The sequence below is a fragment of the Psittacula echo genome (assembly GCF_963264785.1).
Source record: "Psittacula echo genome assembly, chromosome: 2".
NCBI lineage: Eukaryota > Metazoa > Chordata > Aves > Psittaciformes > Psittacidae > Psittacula > Psittacula echo.
This window is the reverse complement of record NC_137737.1, coordinates 14561216-14586181: the sequence shown is the minus strand read 5'-3', so window position 1 is coordinate 14586181 and position 24966 is coordinate 14561216. Positions and strand designations below refer to the sequence as shown.

Sequence of the window (24966 nt, the reverse complement as noted above, 5' to 3'; positions counted from 1 at the left end):
GTGGAGATTATAAAAGTTTGCCTGGCCAACTGCAGCACTTTTATGTGATGTTAAGACTGAAATGCAACATAGTCTGGGCTTGTATGCTAGAGTGGCCAAGTGGGTTTTGGAAGAAACAGCAAAAAGAACAATGAAATTCTAATCTTAGTAACTTTTCAAGTTAGCCTAGTGAAATGGGAATTAGGGAAATAGATTCAGACAACTCTTTTTTCTTATAGCTAAGTGGTTGAGTACTTTGGTGACAACCTATGTTTGCAGGTCTTTGAGCAAAAGGGACCTTCTTCACCTGAAGATGTCACTTATTTAGGGCACCACACCTTTTGCTTTATACAGCATCATTATTTGCAGGGAGGGTGGAGGGAAAATGCTCTGCTAGCTTCTTGACATGTGTACAGAAGTAGATCTGAAGGAAGCATATGGTGCAACATCAGTCCTGGGAAGCAGAACAGGACATAACTGTCATAGAGATAACTGGATTAAGTTTTGTGATTGCATTCTTGCACGCTGGTATTCATTTTAGGAGATTATTCATAACATCTATTTTAGGAGCCTCACTGTAGGTATGTGAAATATGAAGTCAATCTCCCTGTGCTCCATTTATAGCCAATAGAGGAAAATACTCTGAGCTGCTTTTAAGTTTCTTGTGCAGAAGGATTCAATTCCTAATTTAGATTCCCAAATTTGACTATATAAATCCCGCCAGTGTTCATATGTCACCAGAAATGTCAGAATTACCATTAGTTTTTGACAACTAAGAACTTAATCTTCCACTGTTTCTATCAGGCCTCAGAATTCGCTGACTCAAACCCATCTGCAAACACAGAGAAGATAGTTCTCAGTTTATTGTTTGTTGTTAAGTGCAGTAAGGCAGATCAACATGTTACCTGATGGAAAACGCATGATTCTTTCTTTTGTGCTCAACACTGCTTCTAAGCACCCATCTGGAATTTGTCCAGACTTCTCTGGGCTCTGCCCAAAAGACAATTTATTCAAGTGGGGTCTGGAGTAAAAAAGTGTAGCTGAAGTGACAAATGTGACTCCAAACTTGAGCAGTAACACTACAGCTGCATGATTAACCTTAAAGGAGAGCCTTTGCAGGGCAGATGACTGCCATGCCCCGCTGCATTAGCAGGAAAAACAACCTGAAATTAATGAGGGATGCAATGGGGATATGAATGCATTTTAGCAGCTCATTCTGGTTTTGCACACGTTTAATACACATGTACACAGAATCAAGCTTTGTCAGTGTTAAACTGAAGTAACTAAACTCCATAGTCCAAACTTTGAAATCCAAAATCCAAAAGAAACTTGCACATAAATCATGTATTCTTCCACTGCTGTTAAGTTAGGTAGACAGTAGGAAGAGTGAGAGAAGGGTGAAGACTTGCTTCCCAAGAACATGAACAGTCAAAATAGGATGGAAATTAAATCTGGACAATCCTCCAGACATTTCCCTTCCAAGTCAGACGTTCTACTTCTTCTCAAGGAACAGAGATAATAGCACTGAAAAGCAGAGGTGACTGGTTGATGACACTGATTTTTTAGACTAAGAGGTTACTTATTGTCGTGGTTTAAGCCCAGGCCATAAATTAGAACCACGCAGTCCACTTCCCCCCCCACCTTTCTTCCCTCCACTTTTGGAGGGACGGGGAGGAGAATCGAAAGAATACAACTTCCGTGGGTTGAGATAAGAACAGTTTAGTAACTAAGGTATAACACAAATCACTACTGCTACCACCAATAATAATAATGATAAGGGAAATAACAAGGAAGAGAATACAACCGCTCACCAACCAGTACCTCACCCCCACCCCGCAGAGTTCCAGCCCTTCTGGGGACTCTCAGTTCTACATCCTGGGCATGACGTGCTGTGGTATGGAATACCTCTTTGGCTAGTTAGGGTCAGGTGTCCTGTCCCTGCTTCCTCCCAGCTTCTCCTCCTCCCTAGCAGAGCATGAGACTCACAAAGTCCTTGGTCAGGATAAACATTCGGACCAGCAACTGAAAACATCGGCTTTATCAGTATTATTCCCAGGCTGAAAGTCAAAACCACCGCGCTGCACCAGCTTAGTAGCTGGTAGAAGTAGAAGGAGAAAAACTAACTGCTACTGCTGAACCCAGGACACTTATAATGAATAGAAGCAATTCTTGCAAGATGTTTGTACTTTCATTATAAATTAGAGAAACAGAATGATAGACAAAATATTATCTGAACATGACAGAAGTCTGCAGACTAGAAGTGAGGAATAAGGGGTTTTCAGCAGGAGGAAACACTTTGCTTTGAAGCTGTAGAAACCTGAAGAAACATGATGAAGAAAAAAACAACCCCAAAGTACTTTTTGTGTGTGTGTGTAAGCACTTTTATGAAGTCATTTATGAACTTAATAAATAATGTTAAAAATAAATATCAGTTCCCATCCACTGAATGTGCCAGGGCAGGTTTTTATCTGCTGTGGTTTAGTATAACATTACCTGTAGGGGTAAGTAACACACCTCTGCATTGTAAGACAGTGTTGTTTCTATGAATGGTTGTTTTCTAGTCCGGAATGGAAAAGCTGATTTCTATTCATTTCATTCCCAGCTCATATAGGTATGGAAAAAAACAGGAACTGTGGGAAGGATGGAGAGCTGTCTCAGAGAGGCAGGGATTGTATAAAGTCTAGTTTCCTAATGTGTTATGGGGTTGCAGAAGTTGCTGCTATGTTACTATGAAGTCCAGAAAAACCATTTAAGGTAAATATAGTAATTTCATGCTGCTTCTTAGAAAATTGTCTCTCCAGTGATATGTGGTAAGCCAACTGAAATACACAAACTGTCGTTGGTGACTCAGTCTTCTTTGTTTTAACAAAATACACAAGAATATCTTAAAATCAAGGAGATGTTCACTCTTAGAATCTTTACTCAAAAAACTGCAAAGCCATGGACATGTGCTCATGGAAGTCAGAGCAGATCCCCTCTAAAAGGACTGAAAAGTGGCTTCTGTGAGCCCTAGCATGGAATCCGGTGCCACCATTTCTGAGGCCAGCTTTGTACATAACCCTGGAAAAATGAGGCTCTTTTCAGTTTTCTGTTCATTTCTCTACAAGAAGGATACCATGTCACCTCTTCCATCTTCTATTTTCAGAAACAATTAAAAGTTGGGTTCCTGGATTTCCTTGACAGAAGCACATGCAGGCACACAGCAAGCCTGACACATTTTGAATACTGAGCTTGTTAGATGGCACAGCCCATTTGGAGCAAGCCTCACAGGACTGGCTGCATGGAATCCATGAAAACTATACTACAGCACTGATCCATTCATAAAACACACTCATTTCCTATCTCTGATCATCTTCTCTGATGAGTTTTTATTTTTACAGCATTGTGATGCTCAAACTCCCTCTGAAACATCAAATAGGTTTCTTTGTGACAAAGAGTTATTAGCGGCAAATCTCATTGCTCTAAGTCAGAAACTCTCATGAAATTTCAATGCACAAAAGACTACAGAGTGATAAATCTACCCACCTGAAATCTGTGCTTTGCAAAGGTATCTAATCTAATATTAATAAGCGTCAACCTCATCAGCTGCATGTCAGCCTAGTTTCTCTGAAGGGTCCTCTCATAATATTATGTTGCAGAACCTTACCTCTCTCAGACACTGAAGTTTCTTACACAAACAAATCAATAGTGAGTCATGTGCCTTTGCAACCTGGCTGTAAGTAATGACTGCCTCCCTGCATGAATATGCTGGCACTTACAGCTTGGCAAGTTAACTGGAACACCACAAACACAGTTTTCATCAAGTACCTCCCAAATGCTCAATTTGCCTTCCATGCAGTTAAGTAAACCAACTGCGTTTGTTCACATTACAGCACCATTTGCACTCCTCAGGTGTTTCTCAAAAGCAGTTATTGTCTCTTCTACAGCAGCAACTTGTTCAGACAGCAGTTTTGTGTTGTGTGGGCATATAGCATCTTGGATAACAGGGACTTGGTTGTAGAGTGAGTGAAACAGAGGTTCAATGTTGGCCATCTGACGGATAGCTGATGGAAATCAGCTTTAAAGTGTATTCAGTGTCTGGGGCGGGGGAATGTGAGCGTATGCTGCCTCATATTTTCTATCAGCAATGGCATTAAAAAAACATATTGCACTCTGAAACTATCTTACTGTAAGCACGTAACATCTCTAAAGGCATGTAGCATGGAGCAGCTAGTTTGCTTAAAATTAGACTTGAGCTCATTGCGTACTGTTTTCTTTCGGGTACAGTAGAATCATAAACTCCACCACTGAAAATAACTTTAAAGTGCTTTTTCTGGGAGGAACACTCACTCTCCTATGTAGACCAAAGCTATCAGATTATCAAATATCATCATTTACAGCTAGGAGTGGAGGATGGGGAAGGGGGAGGTGGAGAGGAGGAAAAGAAGGCAGTACAATTTAACCATTATGAAAGGGAATGTATATCCCATTAATACACCAAAATGGAAAAATAATTTCCCTTTTGGGGGAAATCATATGCCATTAAATTGTTATTTGGGACAAACATCTTGAGGACAACTGAAAAAATCTATAATATGCTGACAATTTGATGCTCACTAGATTAGTGCCTGTTGTCTGTGTGAAGGTCTTAGATAGTCCATCCTTTATAACTGCAGTTTGCAGAAAGACTTCTTAGGCTACAAAACCTGGACCCCTTAGACTGTATAAAGTTAATTGTAGTTTACAGCAGAAATGGGCAAGACAAAAGATGAAGAGAATTACAGCAAACATTGCAGCCATCATAATCCATAACAAGGAAAAGAACACATTGAACCCAGGGCAACTGCTGTGATGGAAAAAGTACCCAGCACACTATGAGGGTTGGCAATACTTGTTCAGCTGCTAGACACTACAGCAAGCACCACTGCTCTCCTCTACTTGGGGAAAGCTGCAGGCCCCCTGCACAGGGTCTGGTTTTGAGAGAAAACACATCCTCAGATGGACTCCCAATGCTTTAGGTAAAGGAGTAAACTCACACGTCTGAACATTACATGCATGGATGTTGCTGAGCAAGGGATGACCTCAGGAGAGGCGAAGACAGCAGTTCAATGGATCCAGGAACTAAAGCAATATGCTACTTTCTCAGTGAACTTCAAAGATGTATTTAAAATAGCTCCATTATAGTTTTACTGAGCGAAGCACTCATAGCACATGGGCACAGAAAGCTCTCTTTCCCCGTGTGGCATTCACAGCTCTCCCATAGCCCAAAGTTTTGGAATAGACTCATATTAATGAGTGAGCCAGAGCCCTGTTGCAGGACTGGGCATCTCCAGAGCCTCTGTGGTTCGGAAAGAGACTCACTACTACAAGGAGATACTTCAGCATCCTCTGCAAAGGATCCTTCTGCAGGAGGTGAGAGACAACTCCAGGAAGAATATATGTGCTACCTGTCACTCATCAAGCTTCCCACATTCAGACACTCGTCTTCTTGCACTGGAGGGAGAGTCAGAGTCAAATGGAACGAGTGACTGACAGCAGAGACAAGCTGTCAGTCTGCAACTGACTCCTGCAACAGCACATCTCAGCATATTACAATGCGTTAGAAGTACTAAAGCACTTCAGCTTACACAGTTTAAAAGTTAGGAGCACGAAGGGCATTTGCCTTTTAATAATGTTTTTATGAGCTGCCCGAGTGGTTTGCAAGCAGTTCAATATCCACTGCTGCATACCATTACTGCTTTGTTTTCTAGAAGACTGCTTGGGAAACACAGGAAAGAAAATGACTGTGATCAAAGTGAAATTACAATACACAATTGCATTTCTGTGAATGCTCTATGCAGCTAATACAAATAGACTGGAAACAAAATTGATTCAACAAGATCCACCAGAAAAACAAAGCAGTGCTTCCAAAACCATGCCCCTTACAGGTATGCTTTTAAATAACTCTGTGACTCTCTTACATGGTTTATAATATCAATGTAAATGTAAAAGGGTCTGGGAAAGGAATGTTTTGGAGTTCTTTCATTGGACCTCAGTGTGCAGATAATATCACGAAGGATTTTGCTCTCCTTCAGGGCTGATTTGATCATCCTTAAAAGTCACAAACAAATGGGCTAGCTACTCCTGCAAGATAGCATTATGCATAATAATAATTCTATTTCCAAAGCCTTAAACACCCACTCATTTGTATATCAAATACATTTTCAAATAAGTGCTTTGGCAGGTTAGCATTGTTTTCAGCAAACAATGATTCCACAATGCATTTTTTATGCTTTGCAGAAAATGTTCTTGAAAAGATAGTGATGTTATAAATTCATCAGATTGCTGGATTTGTACAGTCTGTGGCTTATGTTATCTGTTCGTCCTAAGAGGTTGCTAAATACATTCACATCCTTTCTTGGTCGACCATTCATTGCTCCAGAAGCGGAGAAAGACACCTTGATCTCTGTGAAGCCTTTCTCACAGAGTTACATTTTTGGCGTGAACTGTAAATAAAGATGAAAGTTCACATCCATTCACTATTTTGGAAGAGGTTCCAGTTTCAGAAGAACTTTGCTAGGGTACCGACTGAGAGGGTGTGGAAAAGGCACAAGTAAATTGATTTTAGCTTTCGAATGAAAGTTGTTGTTTTCGCTCTTTACACTCATCAATCTCACTGAATTACCTGCAGGGAAAATCCACATTTCTGATACTCATCTTAAAGATCCCCAGGCCTTTGCGGTCAGAAAAAGAAGCCAGGCACTTAGAAAAATAACTGGTTTCCTGTACGATTTCAGCATGCCAGAATATCACACATCATCCAAAGACTCTTGACTCTGGTGGGAAACTTTGACTCCATTTTAGCAAAAGTCTGTCCAGGTATCAGAGGCTGTATGTGCCTTCATATTAGTCTGAGGATGAATGTATTGGGACCCCAGGGAAGGAATCTGCACATCCAGCTCTGTCAGAGAGATCTGACTTGGCCACACTAGCAAACATCTGATGTACCATGGGCATGCTGTGCCATGCCCCACAGACATCGTGCTGCGGGTCACCCGGCACACCTTTTATTTATATTAGTAATGATGTTCTTTGGGAAAACAGAGCAGCAACATAGCTGGAAAAGCGTTAGTTCTGTTTAATGTATCTTGGCATAAATTACTTTTCTCAAAGCAACCCATTTTTTGAACAAGACAGAGTGCAAGAACTGCTGATTTTATATTCCTAGCACACACATTGTGGCACAGGGAAATGTGAAGGGCAAGAGGTGAACTCAGGATTTTCTTTGGGGCCCCAGAGCAAAAGCAGACATTAGGATGGCTGATATTTTGATAACCTTTCCTGTGTCCCAGTTGTAGCCCTGAATATGCTTTGTAGATACACTCAGCAGCCAAAGGACTGAACTATGTGTTTTTTACATCGGCAGCAGTCGACTTTTGCTGTGTCAATTTATGCTCGTTTATAGGAAGGCTTAATTCTTGTTTTGACAGCTACAGAACTGTTCTATGGTCCTGAAGGACTGAATATGGTTTTCTTACCTTCAGCTTGTTTCAAACATTCAAATCCTAATGACAGTTGTGCTATGTTTGGTTTTGGTTTTAATAAGAGGTGCTCAGCAGCCAAGCTGTATAATCCTTTGGGTCCAACAATTTGGCATTAAGAGGGGAACTGGATTTCTTTCTGAATTGCTTAGAAAACATGTTGCCTCTAAATTATATTGAATCCTGTTTGATTTCCTGTTGAAGTGCAAGCAGAATTGTCTGGCAGAAGGTATTCTTATTTTGCAATTATGCTATGTGAGAGTTTGGCTGCTGTTGATAAACAAAGGTAGGGGTGTGGAGTTTTCTGTGTGGCTTCTTCATATGCTGGCAGTGATATTGAAAGACAAGATTGTATGAGCACCATACTGCCTGCAGTATGGCCATAATGGCTATGCTTTACTTAGAATCATTTAGGATCTTATTAACTCCCATTAAAAAACATGAGTTTAAACTTTTGACATTAAATATATTAATACATCATTAACACCTTTTAGTCTATCATCTGCACTGCAGCATTTCTAATTGCAATTGAATGGAAATTACACTAGAAATAGCCTTTGCAGGCTTTAAAAAACACTGAAAGAAAAACTAACATTAAGAAGGTAGAGATACAATTCTATTCCTTTCTTGCACATTAAAGCAATGATATTTATTTATTATTCTGTTCTAGATTGTCTTTGTGCCAACAAACAGCAATAGAACACTTTTTCCCATCTTTCCAAAGGGCTGTAGGACAAAACACCCAGCATTTTCACACAGTGCTTCCTCACCTGTCAATCTGTAGGACTCCTATTCATGTGTTTTACAGGTTTTCTGTGGAGAGTCACTTCCTTTAACTCCATTCCCTAGCTGGTTAACAAATGCTTACAAAAGATTAGCAGGATTTATGGAATTTATGTCAAAGATTTCATATATGGCACTACAGAGACTTAGCTGTTCTAATAAGACCAAATGCTTAGAAGCCCATTTTGGCCAAGCCCTATTACATGGCTCCAGACCATGTGTAATGAAACCTTGAGCATGTTCTTGTTAGCGTCAGGACAAACACATAACCATCGGAATGGTTATATGAGGTGCTTTTTTAAGGCGCCGAGAACCAGGGGTACGCACCCAAATCTGGTTCTAACCCCATCACATCGCGTTCGCAATTTATACGTTAGAAGTTTCGCAATAGGTATCAGGGATTACTTCATCAATCCTTTACGACATCAGCCTCTCCTGCACTTGTGCGGCCCCCTCTGGTGGTCGTCTGGTGGTCGTCCTGATGAAGTAAGGAGTCTTCCTCACTCTGTCCTCTTTTTACCTTGTTCTTTGGACAAATCCCAACCATTATGTGGGTACAGTATTCTTTTATCTTCCTTTGGTATGTGGTTCAGGCTTAATCTTTGGTTCTGCTAAGTTGGAGTTTCTCAGTATATTCTTTTCTACATTCCCTTTACTTTACAAGGTTATATTTGTTTTTATTCCTAAAGTCACCATTGTAGCGTTTAGTTATAAAGTAGCTAGGATACAAACCAGCACAATTGCAGCATTCAGTGTATGAAGCTTCTCTATTGATTTATGATTTCTAAACACAATCGCCTACTGGAATAGTGTCTAAAATACAGAACAGCAAAGTTACAAAATTTTAACATATGTACAAAGGCTTTCTTTGCAAACTGCAAACTTTTCAAATATAACCACTGCTAGAATGGTTCCAGAAAATTTCACCCTCCTCTAACATTCTGACATTTCAGTATATTTAATGGAAAGTAGCTCAGTATACATTTGCATGTGCAGCCATTTCCACATGATGACGATTTTACAAGGCAATTCTCCAGCGAATCTTACCAGTATGCTTTTATTCATGTTATTATCAAACACTGGAGGAGACAAAGCAGGTACAGAAAAAGGAATGAACATCATTCTACTGTTCTGGAATTGCAGCTCAATTTTTGCCCAGCCTTAGACTTGCAGTATGCAATATTCCTGCTTGAGCATCACGGTAATTTGATTCACATTTTGCCACAGGAGAGGAAAGAAGGCTTACCATTCCTATTCAGGCTAAAGTATCTATATCAACAATATCTGAGCCTACTAAGAGAACGTTGTTGGAAGTGCAGATATTTGGTGACTAAAATGGCCAGATTGCCTGAGCTACACCAACAGAAGATACTCCCAGGATAGTCCCCATTTTTTAGATGAGAATAATCATGCAGCTGCTGTTGTGACTAAATATGAACATGCAGACCTTAAAATACTTGAGGTAAAGAGTTGCCAAAAATGAATCAATAAGGAGAATCCAGAGGAACTAGCAAAAGAAACTATGTACAATATGTTGGGGAAGGACAGAGTTAAAAAGGACTTTTTTGGTGCTTGGTATCTTAGAAGGTATATGTCTTCTGGAAAACACTAGAAGTACAAGCACCTGGAAATATATGAAGAGGCAATGGATTACAAAAAGTGTGATTTTAATGCCCTTTGTGGAGGCATGTCCTCATTTTCCAGTGCATAGTTAAGACAAGCTGATCCATAGGAGCTTATATTCTGCTTTACACTGAGGCCAGCCTCCCCATGCAGGTTTCCCCCAGACACACATTACATTTATTTCCTTCTAATTGTTCCCAAAGGAGAGATGAATTAATGAGCAACATTTGAAATATACTTTTCCAACAGTTAAATAATAGTGATCGAACCCTTCTTCATGGTTAACTTTGATTTGCAGATTCAGGCATGTGAAAGTCGTAAGTCCATATAACTAGAGAAGCTTCATTCAAAACCTACAGCCACAGGACTCAATCAAACAGGAACCTTAGCTGTGGTTTTTGCAGGTTTGCAGTTATTTGTTGTGTAAACCGCTGCTGAAACTCTTTGTCCGCACCTTTGTGGGAGGAGCCAGTTTTTCTGAAGGACTGAAAGCACCATTGGTGTGGATGACCTGGTATTACAAGCCAAGTCCTCCTCCTTGCTCATCCTCCATTGCATTTGATGTGCTGCTGCTGTTCCAGTTGTATGCCCTGTTTTAGTGGGTGCTGTGCTCCCTGTTGTAACACTGCTGGTTCAGTCTAGCCCCCTGTGCCCTCCCAACTGTATCCCACAGCAAGGATGGGGTGAAAAAGAATGGTAGGAAGAGATTCATTAATCAAACCAAATTAAACAAAACCTTAATGCCCTTCACAGTGGCGAGGCAGGTTGAATTTTAATTCCTGGGGACCTGCTAGGCAATCTGTTGTAAGTGCTGCTTCTGAAGAGGTTAACACCGTGTAGTACATGTTGTTCTTAGCCAGTCACCTTTCCACCTGGATGAGCTCTGCAGTGAGGCTGGAGCCTCACAACAGCCAGCTTTTAGAATGTCTAGCTTAAAAGGGCCTGCCTCATCTCAGAAGGGGGGGAACCTCAGAGGAGGAATGCAAGAAAGGCAATAAATAAATAAAATGCTCACCTGGTGCAACAAAAATTCCTCTCACTTCCCGTGAGCCAGAAAGGGAAAAAAAGCATCACTTCTGCCACTGAAGAAAACCCGCACAGCTTTAGCTGGGAAGCTGAACAGGTTTCCTCTTGACAGTTTTCAAGTACGTTTTGTTTCACTCATTGCATTTTGTGTTCTGCTCCACGCTGCCAGGCCTGAAGGAGAAAACACAAGGTAGCAGCACAGTGCACATCACTAGCACACATGGCAAACCCACTATCTCCTGCGTGCTCCAGCACAGCCACTGCTGCACAATAAAATGCTTGTAGGTGCACTGCATGATGCCCCACAAGACCTTAGTTCACCCCCAGGTTTTGCTCACACTTCTTCCCCCCCTTTGCCAGGGATTCTCTGAAAAAGAGCTGGGATCCTTGCACCATCCATGCACAACCACATCTGTTGCACATCAGCACTTCTAAATGAGTAAAATTCAGTGTGGGCAGGATCACAGCAGCCCGTGGGGGTACCAGCCATCCCCTCTATTGGTCCCATATCCAATACTGTGCCCAGATGCTCTGCAATGCTGGAGCAAGGGGCTGCAAATAACTACAAATGCAACTGGAGGGATTGTGAAGAGGATGAGTAGGCTATCAGAGGGTAGAAGTGTGAGGGTGGTTCCTGCCCTAGGACCTTAGCATCCATGAGAGCAGACTCTCGCTGCATGGAAAGGCACCACACAAGGCTCCTGCGGGCTGAATGTAATCATTTTAAAAGGCATCTTCTAGACATCTTGAAAGTATCTTGTCCTACAGGTGCTCACAGCAGGTATGTAACCTATGTCACTATCAGCTGCTGAACAAGAGCAGAAGGCTGGGTACAGTTTCTGGCTAACAGGGTCACAAAATTACTTCTAGCGCAGCAAATACTTGCAAAGCCATGCGTGGTGTTTGCAGTGGAAAGCACAGACTAAGGGAAGAATGGAAGTAAGGATGTAATGAAAGGAGCTGCAAGGGTGACTGCAGAAGGCAAGGCAGCTTTCCCTGCTCTCTGTCCACTGTGCCTGTCTTTGAGCCAACCTGCTACTTCAGCAGCCCCAATTTAATCTTAATTGCTTGCATTCTCAGGTCTGTAATAAAATCAGCTAGGGGTTTTACTAACTTGCAAGGCAAGTTCATGGCACTGGCTCTTGTTAGCTGATGTGATACAGAGCAGCAGTGGTTGCCTCATCACTTCCAAAATCACAGACCTTATTGCTGTAACAGGGAAGTGATGCCATTTTTAGTTTAAAGGGTCTATCACTCCGTTACAGGCATGTGTTAGTAAACTGCTACTTCTGAGGATGTGCCCTTTGGGGATTGGTAGTGAAGGAAATGCACATGGTGAGGTCCAAAAATGAACCACATGAAATGCTCAGCCCTGACTAGGAGCTCACACTCCCTGTCTTACAACACATTTCTGCTGCTGCTGTGCCTTGTGCAGCTTGGTGCCGTCAACAAAGCAGAACGAAACATCCCTCATTAAAATAGAATCACTCTGTAAGCGACACGAAAAGAAGGATGAAATTTCAGTGAGACGCACAGCTTCACCAAGAAGCCATGAATCACCTCATCCGGCTTAATAAGACTGTTCTCATCAGGGGAAATAAGTGATCAAACTGCAGCTGAGATGACGTGTGGAGCTTTTTAACCCACCACTGGTTACCAGCTATCTGCTTTCCAATTCTGACACGGAGAACACCCAGCATCTTCAGGGTAAGTGTCTCTAAGGGAAGAGTGGTGTCAGAACTAATAATCAAACAATAGACATACTTTCTTGCTGACTTGCTGGCACAGATTTTTTGTCTTAACCTCCTTAGTTGTAGCAAAAGAAATATCCTGAAGTCTGCACAAGGTACACCCCTTTGGCAATGCTATCAAGACAGTAAATTCCTATGAACAGATTAACTGAGACAGTTGTAACCTGTCTCTATTCCCATGCCAGATCTCTAATTACCTCCATTCATTTTCTATAATAGACTTCTGTCTCTGTGGAGGGCTTTTTTTTTGCCATGAAGATTTGTTTCACTCACAGCAACAGCAAGCCTGCATTCAGATTTGACCCCTCCAAGGGCAGTTTATCTTGGTCATATGAGGCAGCATCCACCACCGAAGTTGCTGTAACCACGTCCCAAACCAAGCCGTTCTTGTGTTCAAATGCCCAGAGGCAATGCAGGCACTCAGTCATGCCCATAATAAAATAAAGGGATTTTGCTGAGCACAATGGAGTCGGGTAAAATTGGTCTTTAGGGCTCAGGATTTTCACAGGTTGATTCAGTACCTGCCGCATTTTCCAGGCACAGACGCTGTAGCACTATATTGAGCATGCTTCAGTCTCCCAAGCTCCCTCTACTTTTCCTTATTACTGAAATCTCATGGAATTTTTCTTTTAAATTAGTTTCTAGAAACTCCACTTCAAGAGCAAACTGCTGCCATCCCCATCACACTAGTGCCACGTCTTCTCTTCAACAAAGAGTCATTTTGTCTGCATCGTTTTGTGAATGTGCATTTGGCTTATGTTAAAAGTCACAAACTGTCACTTGCTGCTGGTTTTGTTTTCTCTGAAAAGAGAGTATATGTCATTAATTGATTTTCTGCCTATTTTTGTGAGGAATTAAATGAGTCTATAACCACACAGTTGCCTAGCAATGCAGACACAGAACCACAGTGCGCACATCACTTCTTGGTAAGAAAAAGAGTATTAAGAAAGCAGTGGCAATGACACACAGTTAGGAGTGAAGGTTGATTAGCACTGTTTTTGGGTCCAAGCTTGGTGCTAGTTGGCCCATTCATCAACGGAATATTCATCACTGAAAGAACACTAATGTGCAAGCTGCAAGCTTAGGAAGGAACAGTGAGGTTACCAGTAGTAATGAGGACACTGAGGTTTAGAGCAATGTATCAGCTATGCTGATTTCCTATACCTGATACTTACCTCTTAGGACATCGGTGGTGTAATTCAGTAATACACATTGAGGTGTAAGCTTGCCAAAAGCAACTAGGGAACATGTGAGCTGCTGAGATCACGTCGCTGAAATCGGTTGACTTCTAAACACTACCGTCTATTACAGCAACTTAAATTACATGACAAATGAGGATTTCAAGATGTGATTGTGGCTATATTTGCATCTGAGATGATACATGGGTAAGAAGGATTCATCTACCAGTGACTAAAGCTCTGCTGGTAATTCATGATCTATGTATCAGATTTATAGCACTGGCACACTGGGGCTTTGTGTGAAAGGGGGCTTGTAGGCTAAAGCAGGGTTGTGAAGGTGTAAGAAACATGAAGTCAAGCCTGAACAGTAAGAGAATAGAATAATGAGCACCATGTTCATTGTCTAAATCACTAGTGAAGGATTGCACCAGGTACTCGTGGCACTAATTGCTGGAGCTTGCATATATGCTTAACACAGGAATAACCAGTTAGCTGACTAGAGGGTGAACAGTAGATGTGTAATAGAAAATGATGCACAGAAGCAACAGGTTAGAGTGTATAGGGCAGGGAGCAGGAGCACAAATTGTTTGTTATAATTTGTAGGTTTGCTTCGTTTTTGCTGCCTGATCTCCTGCATGAGGCACATTATTCACTTGGTGGCCCTATGTAAAGAAAACTGTGTCTGCATGATGAATTCTCTAAAGGTGTGCAGTTGGGTCAAACTGAGAGAGTCTGGTCCTTTGAAGAGATGGGATAAGAAACACCCTCTGGAGCAGGCAAGTAGGAGAGCAAAGGAATGAGAAAAGTTGGTCTGGTACTTGGTAGGATCACAAAGACGAGAGATTTCTGAAGCCTGCAGAGGGCATGAAGACATTGTCTGGGAGAAGTTTCTATAATTAAAGGGTATTGAGGAATCCAGCTCACCTGGCAGGCACGCACAGCTGGCTTTGTCACACAGATGTGTGTGGTGCTGAGGGGCACAATCTTGGAGGAGGGGATGCTGAGCCCTTCACAGCAATTCAGAGACTCAGCACAGATTGCTCTTAAAAGGTACCTCCAGAGGAGCAGAGCAGAGGATGCCAGCACAAAGAAGCCATGAAGTTTAAACCTTGCTTAAAAGCCTCTGCAGTCACCTGAAAAGCCTCAAAGAGTCTCGAGGGAAAGACGGTTTTGAGTTGTCTTTAAACGTCCTCAAGTACTTAAGGCTATAGCTATATTGGTAGGTAATGCCATGCAGTGAGAACAGACTTGTAGCATGACAAAGATGGACCTGATATCCACACTGTACGGCAGGGGGTGGGTGTCTGCTTTAGCTGAGTAATACCCCTATGGTCCCTCAGCCTGAGCACTGGCTCGCAGCTATATGGTGTGGAGTGCATGAGGGGCACCCCTGGAGAGTACCTTTGGGTTTAGCATCAGCTGAAGTGAAGGCTCATTCCCCCGCGGCTTCTCTCTCCATCACATGAGTCAATGAAGTGGGGGCCATCCACAGGCTAAAAATCACATTCCCATGCACACTAATGTTGCCCGATGCAACATGGGCATACACTGGAAATGTGCTTTTGGGCCTGCCCAAATTGCTTACACCCAACAAGTACTCCTGACACCACTGGGACACTGGCCCATCTCTCACCTCACCTGCAGGATGCACATCCAAAGCACTGTATTAATGCATTGGAAAGGGATAACAAAATGGTGCAGAGAAGGGGGAAATGAGGAGACAGAGGATGTGCCTTCGCTTCACCCCCCTTTTCCTCCAGAAAGCACTGAGATGGGCAGGAGGGAGAGCAGCCCCCACGCCTTCTTCTGCTGCAGAAGCTGAACCCCTATTTACCACATGCTTGGCGGATGCTCAGACCATCAAAAGCTGGAGGATACCCTGAGGTGAAGCTCTATTGATGTGTATTACTTTGAACCAATGAATATTTCATTACTGGAGAGAGAGAAGATATAAATCAATAATTCAGGAGTAAGGAAATGGAAGGAATGGGATTGAACCACTGCTGGAGGATGCATTTCACTTTTTGAAACACTTAAACTCTGTGCTTTATTCAAAGACCATCTTAATTCTATCCACCTACAGTCTTTCCAATACAGTCTTAAAGCCACTATACTCATCAGAGGAACAATCATCCCATCCCTCTAACAAATAACTAACATTTAACACAAGGTTTCAAACCACAAACTTCCTCCTGGAGGTCATCTCTGATCCAGCCTCCCTCTAGAGGCAGGGTGAGAGGGAAGAGAGGAAAAACAGGCCTGGGAAACACCAGGAGAGGAAAGAACAATTAAGAGTTCATTGAATGATCACCATCACAAAGAGGGAGGCAATGTAGTTATGTGCAACAGCAGTTGATATTTTGCTCTGATTTCTTTTTGAACTAAGTCCTGAAGAAAACAAGGATATAGAGGACTGAAGAACAAGAGGAGATAAAAGATTACTGATACAGAAAAAATAATCCTAATTTTCCACTGAAGCAAACCAGGTTGCTGCTTCTGAAAGGTTAAGCTGAGATCTCAGTTTGAAGTTAGAAATATCTGGAATTCCAAAGGGCTTAGAAGAAACTCATTTTGCCAAACCCATTCCTGATTGCTTGGAAATACTGGTTCAAACTATTTACTGCTTACAAAAATATGTTTTGAAATCGTTGCGACATCTCGTTTCCAAAAGCTTACGCTTCAAACCAATACCTCTTGGTAATGGGGGTTAGAATGCCTTTATCGCACTAAAATTTAGGGCTAATTTCTGAATGTGTAAAATGTTGATATCAAAGTGAAACCGTTTACCTCACCACTCTACTTTGTTTTTAAATATGGATTGGTGTTCTTTTACTATATGACTTGGTTTTGTCCTGACATAGAACAAAATGCTTTCCCAACCTGCTCTCAGCCTTTGTGGTAATCTACGCAAAACCAGCAACATGCTGCGTTACTTGAAGTGGCAGGACACTGGATTGATGCACATTTTCTTCCATGAGCAGCAATTAAAATGTTTATCCTGTCCTACAGGGAGAGAACTTCTTTATTATCTTGGTTATAAAGACCAAATATCACCCATATGTACCACCAGCTTTTGCAATTCCTTTGTGAAACTTGCATTGCTGTAAGTGCTCACTTGTTCCATAAGAAGCAGAACAAAGGCTGGAACATCTCCTTAGATTTTCCTACCAAAAAAAAAAAAAAAAAAAGATGGCCTGAGGTGTATTTATGTTGGTGAATGCAAGGGTACATGCAGAAGTAGGTTAAATTTAAGCTGACAAGGCAGGGTTAGCTGTTAAGTAATTAAGTTTGTGAATAAAATTCTGACAAAGAAGTAGCATTTGGATATCCCCCCCGGGATTTTCACAGGAGACATATTTCTTTTTATAGTGAAAGAAAAGACAAGGATACAAAGACATTAAATAGTTCAATATTTGGCACAGCTGGGATCAAGCTGATGCACTTAGACACTAACCTACAGCTTCTCCAATGCTGTATTTTATCAATACTCCATGGAAAAACTGGGGGCTTTTAGCAGGCAACAGGATCAAGCCCACCAGGCAGTAGCCTCCACATCCCTCATGGACAAGCCTGAAATGTTTAAGTGTATGTGGGCTTAACACCCATAGATGACTTTTTTATGCAGCTCTACTTCCAAAAAGCAAATTGTTATTTGAGGAGGAATTGATTTTTGTTCATTTTAGGCGTCTTTGGTATAGATGTGGGTATAGACCAGGACCTGCATCCAGTCTAGGGCTGATGTGGCCATCTCAGATGGTCACCTCACATCCCTTTATAAGGAACAGAGAGAAAAAGGCACTTTAGGGGTGCAGCACATCCAACCAGCCAGCTGAACCGCTGCCCAGAGGGCATTGGCAAGTCCTGCTCATGAGTAACCCACTGTGGGCTCTGATGCTTAGAGGGATCTTGTCCTGTCTGAATGGATTTGTGTTAAATTAAGAGAAGAAAATGAACAAACAGAACTCCAAGTGTTTTCTGAGGTTTCCCCAGGTGCTCTAGTATCTTGGAGTAACCAGTCATGGTGTGGCTGCCCTCAAGACTGGGTGAGCTGGTACAACCTGAGGGTCATATGTGCCTCTGTGGCTCTTCTGCAGTCATGTGTTTGGTTCTTTTAATGCTACTTCAATTAATTTTCTTTGCAGATTCATTCACAGGACTCATAAACATAATGACTGACATCATTTGGCGCTACACTGGAGATTTCATGGCTCCTGATATCGTTTGCAGAGTTGTTCGCTACTTCCAGGTATAGAAACCTCATGTTCCCATGTATGCCCAAGCATGTGCAGCTTTGTGTAGACATTTGGCTCGCATCAGAAGTGCTAAATGCTGAAAGTGTTCATTTAAAGTCAAAACAATTTAATTAAAGCATATTAAATCTTTGTGGACAAGATGAAGGTGAAAATACATTGAGGGCTTTTTTATTGCTCTTTCCTTTTATTTTCACTAAAAGTTTTCAAACATCCCTAGTTCAGTGTTCTTGGTGACATTGTTTTCTGCAATAAATGTCTCAGCTGCTGTCTCATATACCTTCTGCCCCAGGTGGTCCTTCTATATGCCTCTACTTATGTCCTCGTGTCACTAAGCATAGACCGGTATCATGCCATAGTTTACCCAATGAAGTTCTTGCAAGGAGGTAGGAGAATTTCTGCACTTTGCTATTGTTATTGATATTATTGGGTAGATTTTTGCTTCAAAATTTGTAACCTTTTTGCCATGAATTATTCATTCCTGCTACAGCAACATTTGGACTCAGGTACAGTTTTCTAAATGGCAAAGTAGCTGTGGTTTCAAGATTTATTAAGCCCTTCACAGTTTTTGTAAGTATTGTGTTAGCAAAGAATGAAATGTCATTTTAAAAACTATAGAGGTTTTCATTATCTTCTAGCATTTTTAGAAGGTTATTGTGGGCAAGGCTATCCCTCTTACTAGACTCACTCTAGGAGCTGCAACAAGTATATTGTCTGTTTATTCACATTTAAAAATAACTTGGATTGAGAGTGTAGTACTGAGAATTCATGCAATAGTTTGATAGAACTTCAAAAGCTATAGCATATAAGTCTGGATATCTATTGTTTCTTGGAATGTATTCTATTTGTTATTTTTACAGCACTCAAATATATGCTGGCAGCTTAGCAGTACAATTTAAAGAACATGATTTCTTTCCCACAGAGCCAAAGTAAGACATTAAGTATGCTGCACTGAGTGAATAAACAGAAATAACTGGGGGAGGAAGGGCAATGCTTATGAGAACCATGAGGTCTGGAAGAACCACTTTAATCATATGCAAATATCATTCTTGTTTTGGAGTAATGATGGCTTTTGCCAGCCTGCTCTATTCAGGGGATCAGATTAATGGTCCTTTCTGGCCTTAAAAACCTATGAATCCATCACAGCTGAGGCAGTGGTGAGCTTTGGCAGATTTAAGGCCTGAAAGTTTCAAATACTTCTGTGAAATTTAGCCTCATATTCCCCAGGGTACGGGCTGATTTTTCAGAAAGGGGAGATGGAGATCAAGGTTTTCTCAGTGGCATTTGGGGGGCATGAAGCACTCTGCAGCTCCTGCTGATGCTGCACCAGGCTGGGGAGGACGAGCTGTGTGACAGAGCAACCGACATCTCCATACGTGGTACAGGAGAAGCAGCTACTGCCTGGGCTTAGTAAAGAATTTGGTGGTTAATCTGTGCAAAGCACTTTGAAGTTGGACATGAAACCCCCACCAACCACCTCAAATCTTTATAAAAACCTTTTTTTAATTCAGTCTCATTCCCTATACCTATACTATATAGATGTTCCCTTTCTTTTCCCCATTTCCTATGCCTATACCATAAAGAATTTCTGAAAGATTGGAAAGAGCAGACGTTGCACTCAGCTGAGGGGCAGCAGAGCAGCAGGTCATGAGCAGAGATAACGCTGACAAAGCCCACATGGCTCTGGCAACAGCTGGCTACACACTGGTGGGACAAGCAAAGACCATGTTCAAAGGGAAAAAGGAAGCAGCTGTAAATCCAAAAGAAGTATCTAGAGAGGTATATTTACCATAGCAACTTCCTGGAACATACATAGCTTTTGCACCCAGCTATCCCTAACAGAGGTGTCACGGGCTTTTGAAATGCCCTCTTAGCTGTTCTGCGTACAGAGAACAAAGAGAACTACAAAACTTTGTCATTGGTGATGACACAGAGAAACTTTAACAACAGTTCTGAGTCAACCTGTAGCTAATTTTGTTCCAAATTGCAAAACTCATCTCTCAAAATGCTTCAAGCAAGAAACAAGAGAGTTGTTTCTCCTTTCCCATTTTAAAAATGATGTTTCGATGTAGCCTTGAAACACCATTTTGGGGGAAAACCAAACCAAAACCAAAAATAAACCAAACAACTTTTTGCTTTTAAAACGTCAAACAATACAGTTTGGGTTGTTGGGGTTTTTTTAGGTGCCATGAGCTATACTTTGCATGGCTTCTAAGAAAACAAACTTCAACAGTTCAGTATTTTCTGTTTACTTTGTGAGCACATAAATGACTACAGAAAGTGTAGATGTGGAAGAATTCTACATTCTAATCCTAACGCTTCTGCTGTATGAGGCACCTGATTCAATAACCAAAGGGGTCACTGAAAAGCAAATAAGTAAAGATCAAAAAGAAAAAGCCTGAGAAGTTACAGCAGAAGAGATGTTATGAATATTTCACCATGTTGAAAAGGTACTTGCAAACAGTACACAAACTAAGCAACAACAGAAGTGCTTAAGTAAAAGACAAAACCCAAATAGGTGTAAACTGTCCCCTGCCTGACTTTGAGCTGCAGATGACACTGAAGTCCATCAGATCAGTGAGCTTCTGGGTGAAAAACTTTCCATTTAAAGAGCAACTTTTTTTTAAAGGAAAATATTGAAACTGGTTGAATAGAACATCGTATTTCAAAGCTGTCATTTATTTGATTCCATTTATAATTGACACAGCTCTAGTTATATGATTTGCTGGCATTTAGAGCATATTAGAGCATTTACAAGAAAACAACATAAAAAACCCCTCTGCTTGCAAGGTAGGCAATTAAGATTAGCCTGATAAAACAAAAAGCTGCTTACCTAGGTGCTATCAGTGCCCTGTTGTCCTGGGTTCAGCACTGATGCCACTCTTGCCCAACTCAAATTGACCACTTCTCTCCAAATTGTCCTACAGTGCAAAAAGAAAGCATATTATCCAAGTATAATCTTTTCTCCTTAGAAATACACAAGTGGGCCCCTCTGAGGCTTGTATGTATGTAGTTTAAGTAGCTATCTCACAACCAAAAAGTCCTTTCTGTCAGGAAACATTTTGTGACAGTCTTAATATTCCTTCTGCTAAGTTTTTGTTATGCTTTGGGAAACTTTACAGCTCTCCTCTGCCTATGCAATATTTATAGACTTAATCTAACCATCTCACTTATGTAGATGTCATCAGAGTTCCCTTAAGCCCTAGATTAGCAAGATTGTATTTTGTTGAACGTGGGTAACATTTGAAAATGAGCAAGATAAGTGAATATTTGCAACTGATGTTTTATAAAGCATAAAATTGCTTTTTGAATGTTTCGCCCACATGCTTTCGTATTGCTCTTTGAGCTTCAAGGAGGAAAGACACTTGCCTTGATATGCATAATTTAAAGTGATTTTCTATTTCACACACAACTTTGGGTATTTTGTAGGACAATAAAGTATTTCAGCACCAAAGCTTCCCAGATCAAAAAACTTGTCTCCATCTGTTTCTCTCGCAACCTGACTCAGGAGGAATAACTGCTGCTGAAATCACTGATACCCTACAAATCAGCCCTTTTCCCTCGCATTTTTTGGCTACAGCTATCTGGATTTGAGCTGGAAGATGTACATTTGTGAAAATGAAAGCCTCGGAGCTGTCAGCTCCAACTTATTGATTTGTACAAAACCCCCTTGGTGCCACCAGGCATCATTTAGTTTCCCATGAATTTTCCCATGTGGCAGCAGAGAAGGCCAGAAGTCAAGGGGAAGCAGGAGCCCTAACTTGCCAAGTGTTTTGGGATCTTTCATCTCCTGTTCTTCACTGTGAGGACCAGCAGGATCTCCTAGTAGATGTCTGTTGTGGCAGGTAAAACAGGGCTGAGCACTTGAGCACCAGCATCTGCCCTGTCTCATTGTTAGCAGTCCACCCTTAACAAGGCTTAGACATATGACCATCAACAGGAGCTGGGTTTGGCCTCTGCCATGATGCAGAGAACTGCAGGAGATTCCCATGCTCGTCAGAGCCATGTTTCTTTGGGGCAGTAAAGTTGCAACTGGTTGTGCAGTTTTGTTTCAATTCTAAACTGAAGCGTTTTCTCTTTCCCGATAGGTTGTTACTTCAAGGTACATCAAAATGTTTAATTTCCATTCTAAGGAGGACATTTCCCCCATCAGTACATCCAGTATGCTCCAACCTAGTTTATGCTTTAAGTAACCCTTACCCTGTCATCTGTAGCATAAGGGCTCCTTGTTTTCTATCTCTCTGTCCTACTGACCTTCATTTTGTTGTGACATGGTAAGAGTGTGCAGTAGGGCAGGCCTGAATTCCTTTGCATTCATTCATGATGTCTTGCTGGCACAGAGGAATCATTTACATCTCTTGTTTCTGACTTGCTGTCCCTGACAAGTGTCTTCCCATAGCGTTTTCAGATTCAAGGGTCCCTGAGCATCTTTAAAGAAAACATGCAAAATACAAGCCCGTAACAACATGACTATCATGTGAAAGAGATTAAATCTCCATTCTTCTTTGCAGTCTTTTCAGCATCAGCCCCAAATTCCCTTTCTTCATCCAGTTCCCTCCTGCTTCCTGCCTTTCTATCAGTATTGCTACACAGGGCCAGGCGTGCCCACATTAACACTATCTGTTTGATTCTGTTGCACAGAAAGACAGGCGAAAGTTCTCATTGGAGTGGCCTGGAGCCTCTCTTTCCTGTTTTCCATACCAACTCTGATTATTTTTGGGAAACGGCAGCTCTCCAATGGGGAAGTGCAGTGCTGGGCTCTCTGGCCTGATGACTCCTACTGGATACCCTACATGACAGTGGTGGCTTTCCTGGTGTACTTCATTCCTTTGATCATTATCAGGTAAGCCTGAACCACAGTCAGCAAGCATGCAGTGAAAGCTGTCAAGTGTGCAACCATCTTAATGCTTTAATTTCTACTCATTCATTATGATTTCATTTCCACACCTGCCTTACAGCTGCTTTGTTTTTTATCAGATAATGTACAGGTCACTGTACTTGCTCTGCATGTTCTCCATGCAGTGTTATTAGCCAGAAACATTATCTCTGAAAGAAAGGACTGAATCTCTAAAGTGTGTCCACTTATCTCCGAGCTTCAGGCATGAAACGTATCTTTAAAAACCCAGGATGAATGTCTAGTTATTATGACAAAATGTAATTTTAATAAAAGAACAGGAAAACCACACTCCACGCTAATTAAATTAAAATTAGCTGTAAGTGCTCTCAAGCTTCCTAGTACTAGGAGAGTGTTTCTTCACCAGGATGGGAAAGAAATCTCCAAGCGTCTGAAGCTGCCAACAACTCCTAAAATACAGGCAAATAAAATCCTTCCCATTCTGGAATGGGAAACCTGGGCTGCAAATATTGGAGACTGGTTTGCCTAAAATCACAAACATGATCCTCTGCAGAATCAGTTGTAAACTGAGGTCTGCCAATATCCCAGGCTGTGCTTAGTGATCAGTGAATGTTATTGCCTCCCTCTGGGGTACTGCCATTAGCTGCTGTTAAACAAAAATTATCCAGCCATGAGGAGTACCAATACAAAAGGAGCAGTCAAAAACAGATGTGGAAGGGGAGTGAGGCTTCTTAACTGGCTTGAAAGGCTGCCAGTGGCAGTAACTTGTTCTCTGAGCCCTTTCCTTTCTTTCCCTTTTATTCTCTTTCAGTAGCAAGGTTACAGTAGGATTGCTTGGTGTTCCTTTCTTCTTAGTGGCAAAGACTTGCTGAGACTCCTCCTTTTACCCATAATATGGTGACGTGCTGTTAAGGCTGTGAGAATGGAGCTGTGTTTGCATATCCCTTGGATATCTTTCTTGTTCCATCTGCTTTTCCAGCAGGTGATGAGCCATGAGTCTCTTATCTGAGTTAGCACACCAAATAAGAGTGGGTGGGGGTTTATCTTTTCTAGGACAAGGCTACATAAGCTAAATAGTAAAGGTCATGTTGCAGTTTTAGCTCCTATCTAGTTGAGTTGTGCTTTGAAGTTTCTTACTGTTTAATCACAGATAGTAGGCTCTGCAGCTCCTAATGAAGCATGTGGTGCTTGAACTCGTCTAGCTGACAGGTTGGACAGGGCTTGGAGCAACCTTGTCTGGTGAAAGGTGTCCATGTCCATGGCACGGGCTTGGAACTGGATGAGCTTTAAGGTCTCTTCCAACCCAAAGCAGTCTGAGATTCTATGACTTTCTGATACAGATTCAACACTGAGCTGTGTTGCTCCCTAGAGAGAAGGGGCAATCTTTATACTTTGCTCACAACACATCAATTTCCAAACTTTCCATTTCTTTGTGTGTGTCAGAATGCACAGATATAACAAGAAAATAATGAAAAATTCTCCTTAAAGAAAGGACATTATAGCAATAGGGAAAAACTAGTCCCAGGTTGCCCAATTGCTCTTCCTAGACAGGATCACTTCTCTTTGTATATTCTCCTATCTCTTAAAGCCAGCCTAGTTTTAAATAAAGCAAGAAATATTCTTGGGAACATGTAAATAAAACTGTGGGTGGATCTGCAGCCCAGCACTAGCAGCAAACAGAATGAATACACAGAGAAGAGACAAAAAGTAACTTAACTGTGAAAAGAAATAGAACAGAAAACTTCGAGGCTTGCTGTTTCTATGACAGGAGTTTTGTCATGAGTTTTCTCAAGTAGCTAGCAATCAGGATATTCTAGGCAGCATTTGAAGTGTTTTAGGAAAAAGACCAATAGCCTGTCCAGTTATCACAGAATCATAGAATATTTTAAGATTGGAAGTGACCTTCAAAAATCATCTAGTCCAACCCCTCTGCAATGAGCAAGGACATCTTCAACTAGATGAGGTCCCACAGGTGTGTGAAGCAGCTCTTTCACACTCAAACTTACAGATTCACCTGCTTCC

The 24966-nt window shown here is 41.5% G+C and overlaps 1 protein-coding gene across 1 annotated transcript in view; it reads left to right on the top strand.

The window, feature by feature from the left end:
• NPSR1 (neuropeptide S receptor 1) overlaps window positions 1–24966 on the top strand; it is a gene marked incomplete at both ends in the record, with an annotated part of 55661 nt that overhangs the window by 22175 nt on the left and 8520 nt on the right. The window contains 3 exons of the mRNA XM_080610691.1: window positions 17982–18085; window positions 18382–18475; window positions 22731–22932. Coding sequence (XP_080466817.1) covers window positions 17982–18085; window positions 18382–18475; window positions 22731–22932 — 400 coding nt within the window. The remainder of the gene's footprint in view (window positions 1–17981; window positions 18086–18381; window positions 18476–22730; window positions 22933–24966) is intronic.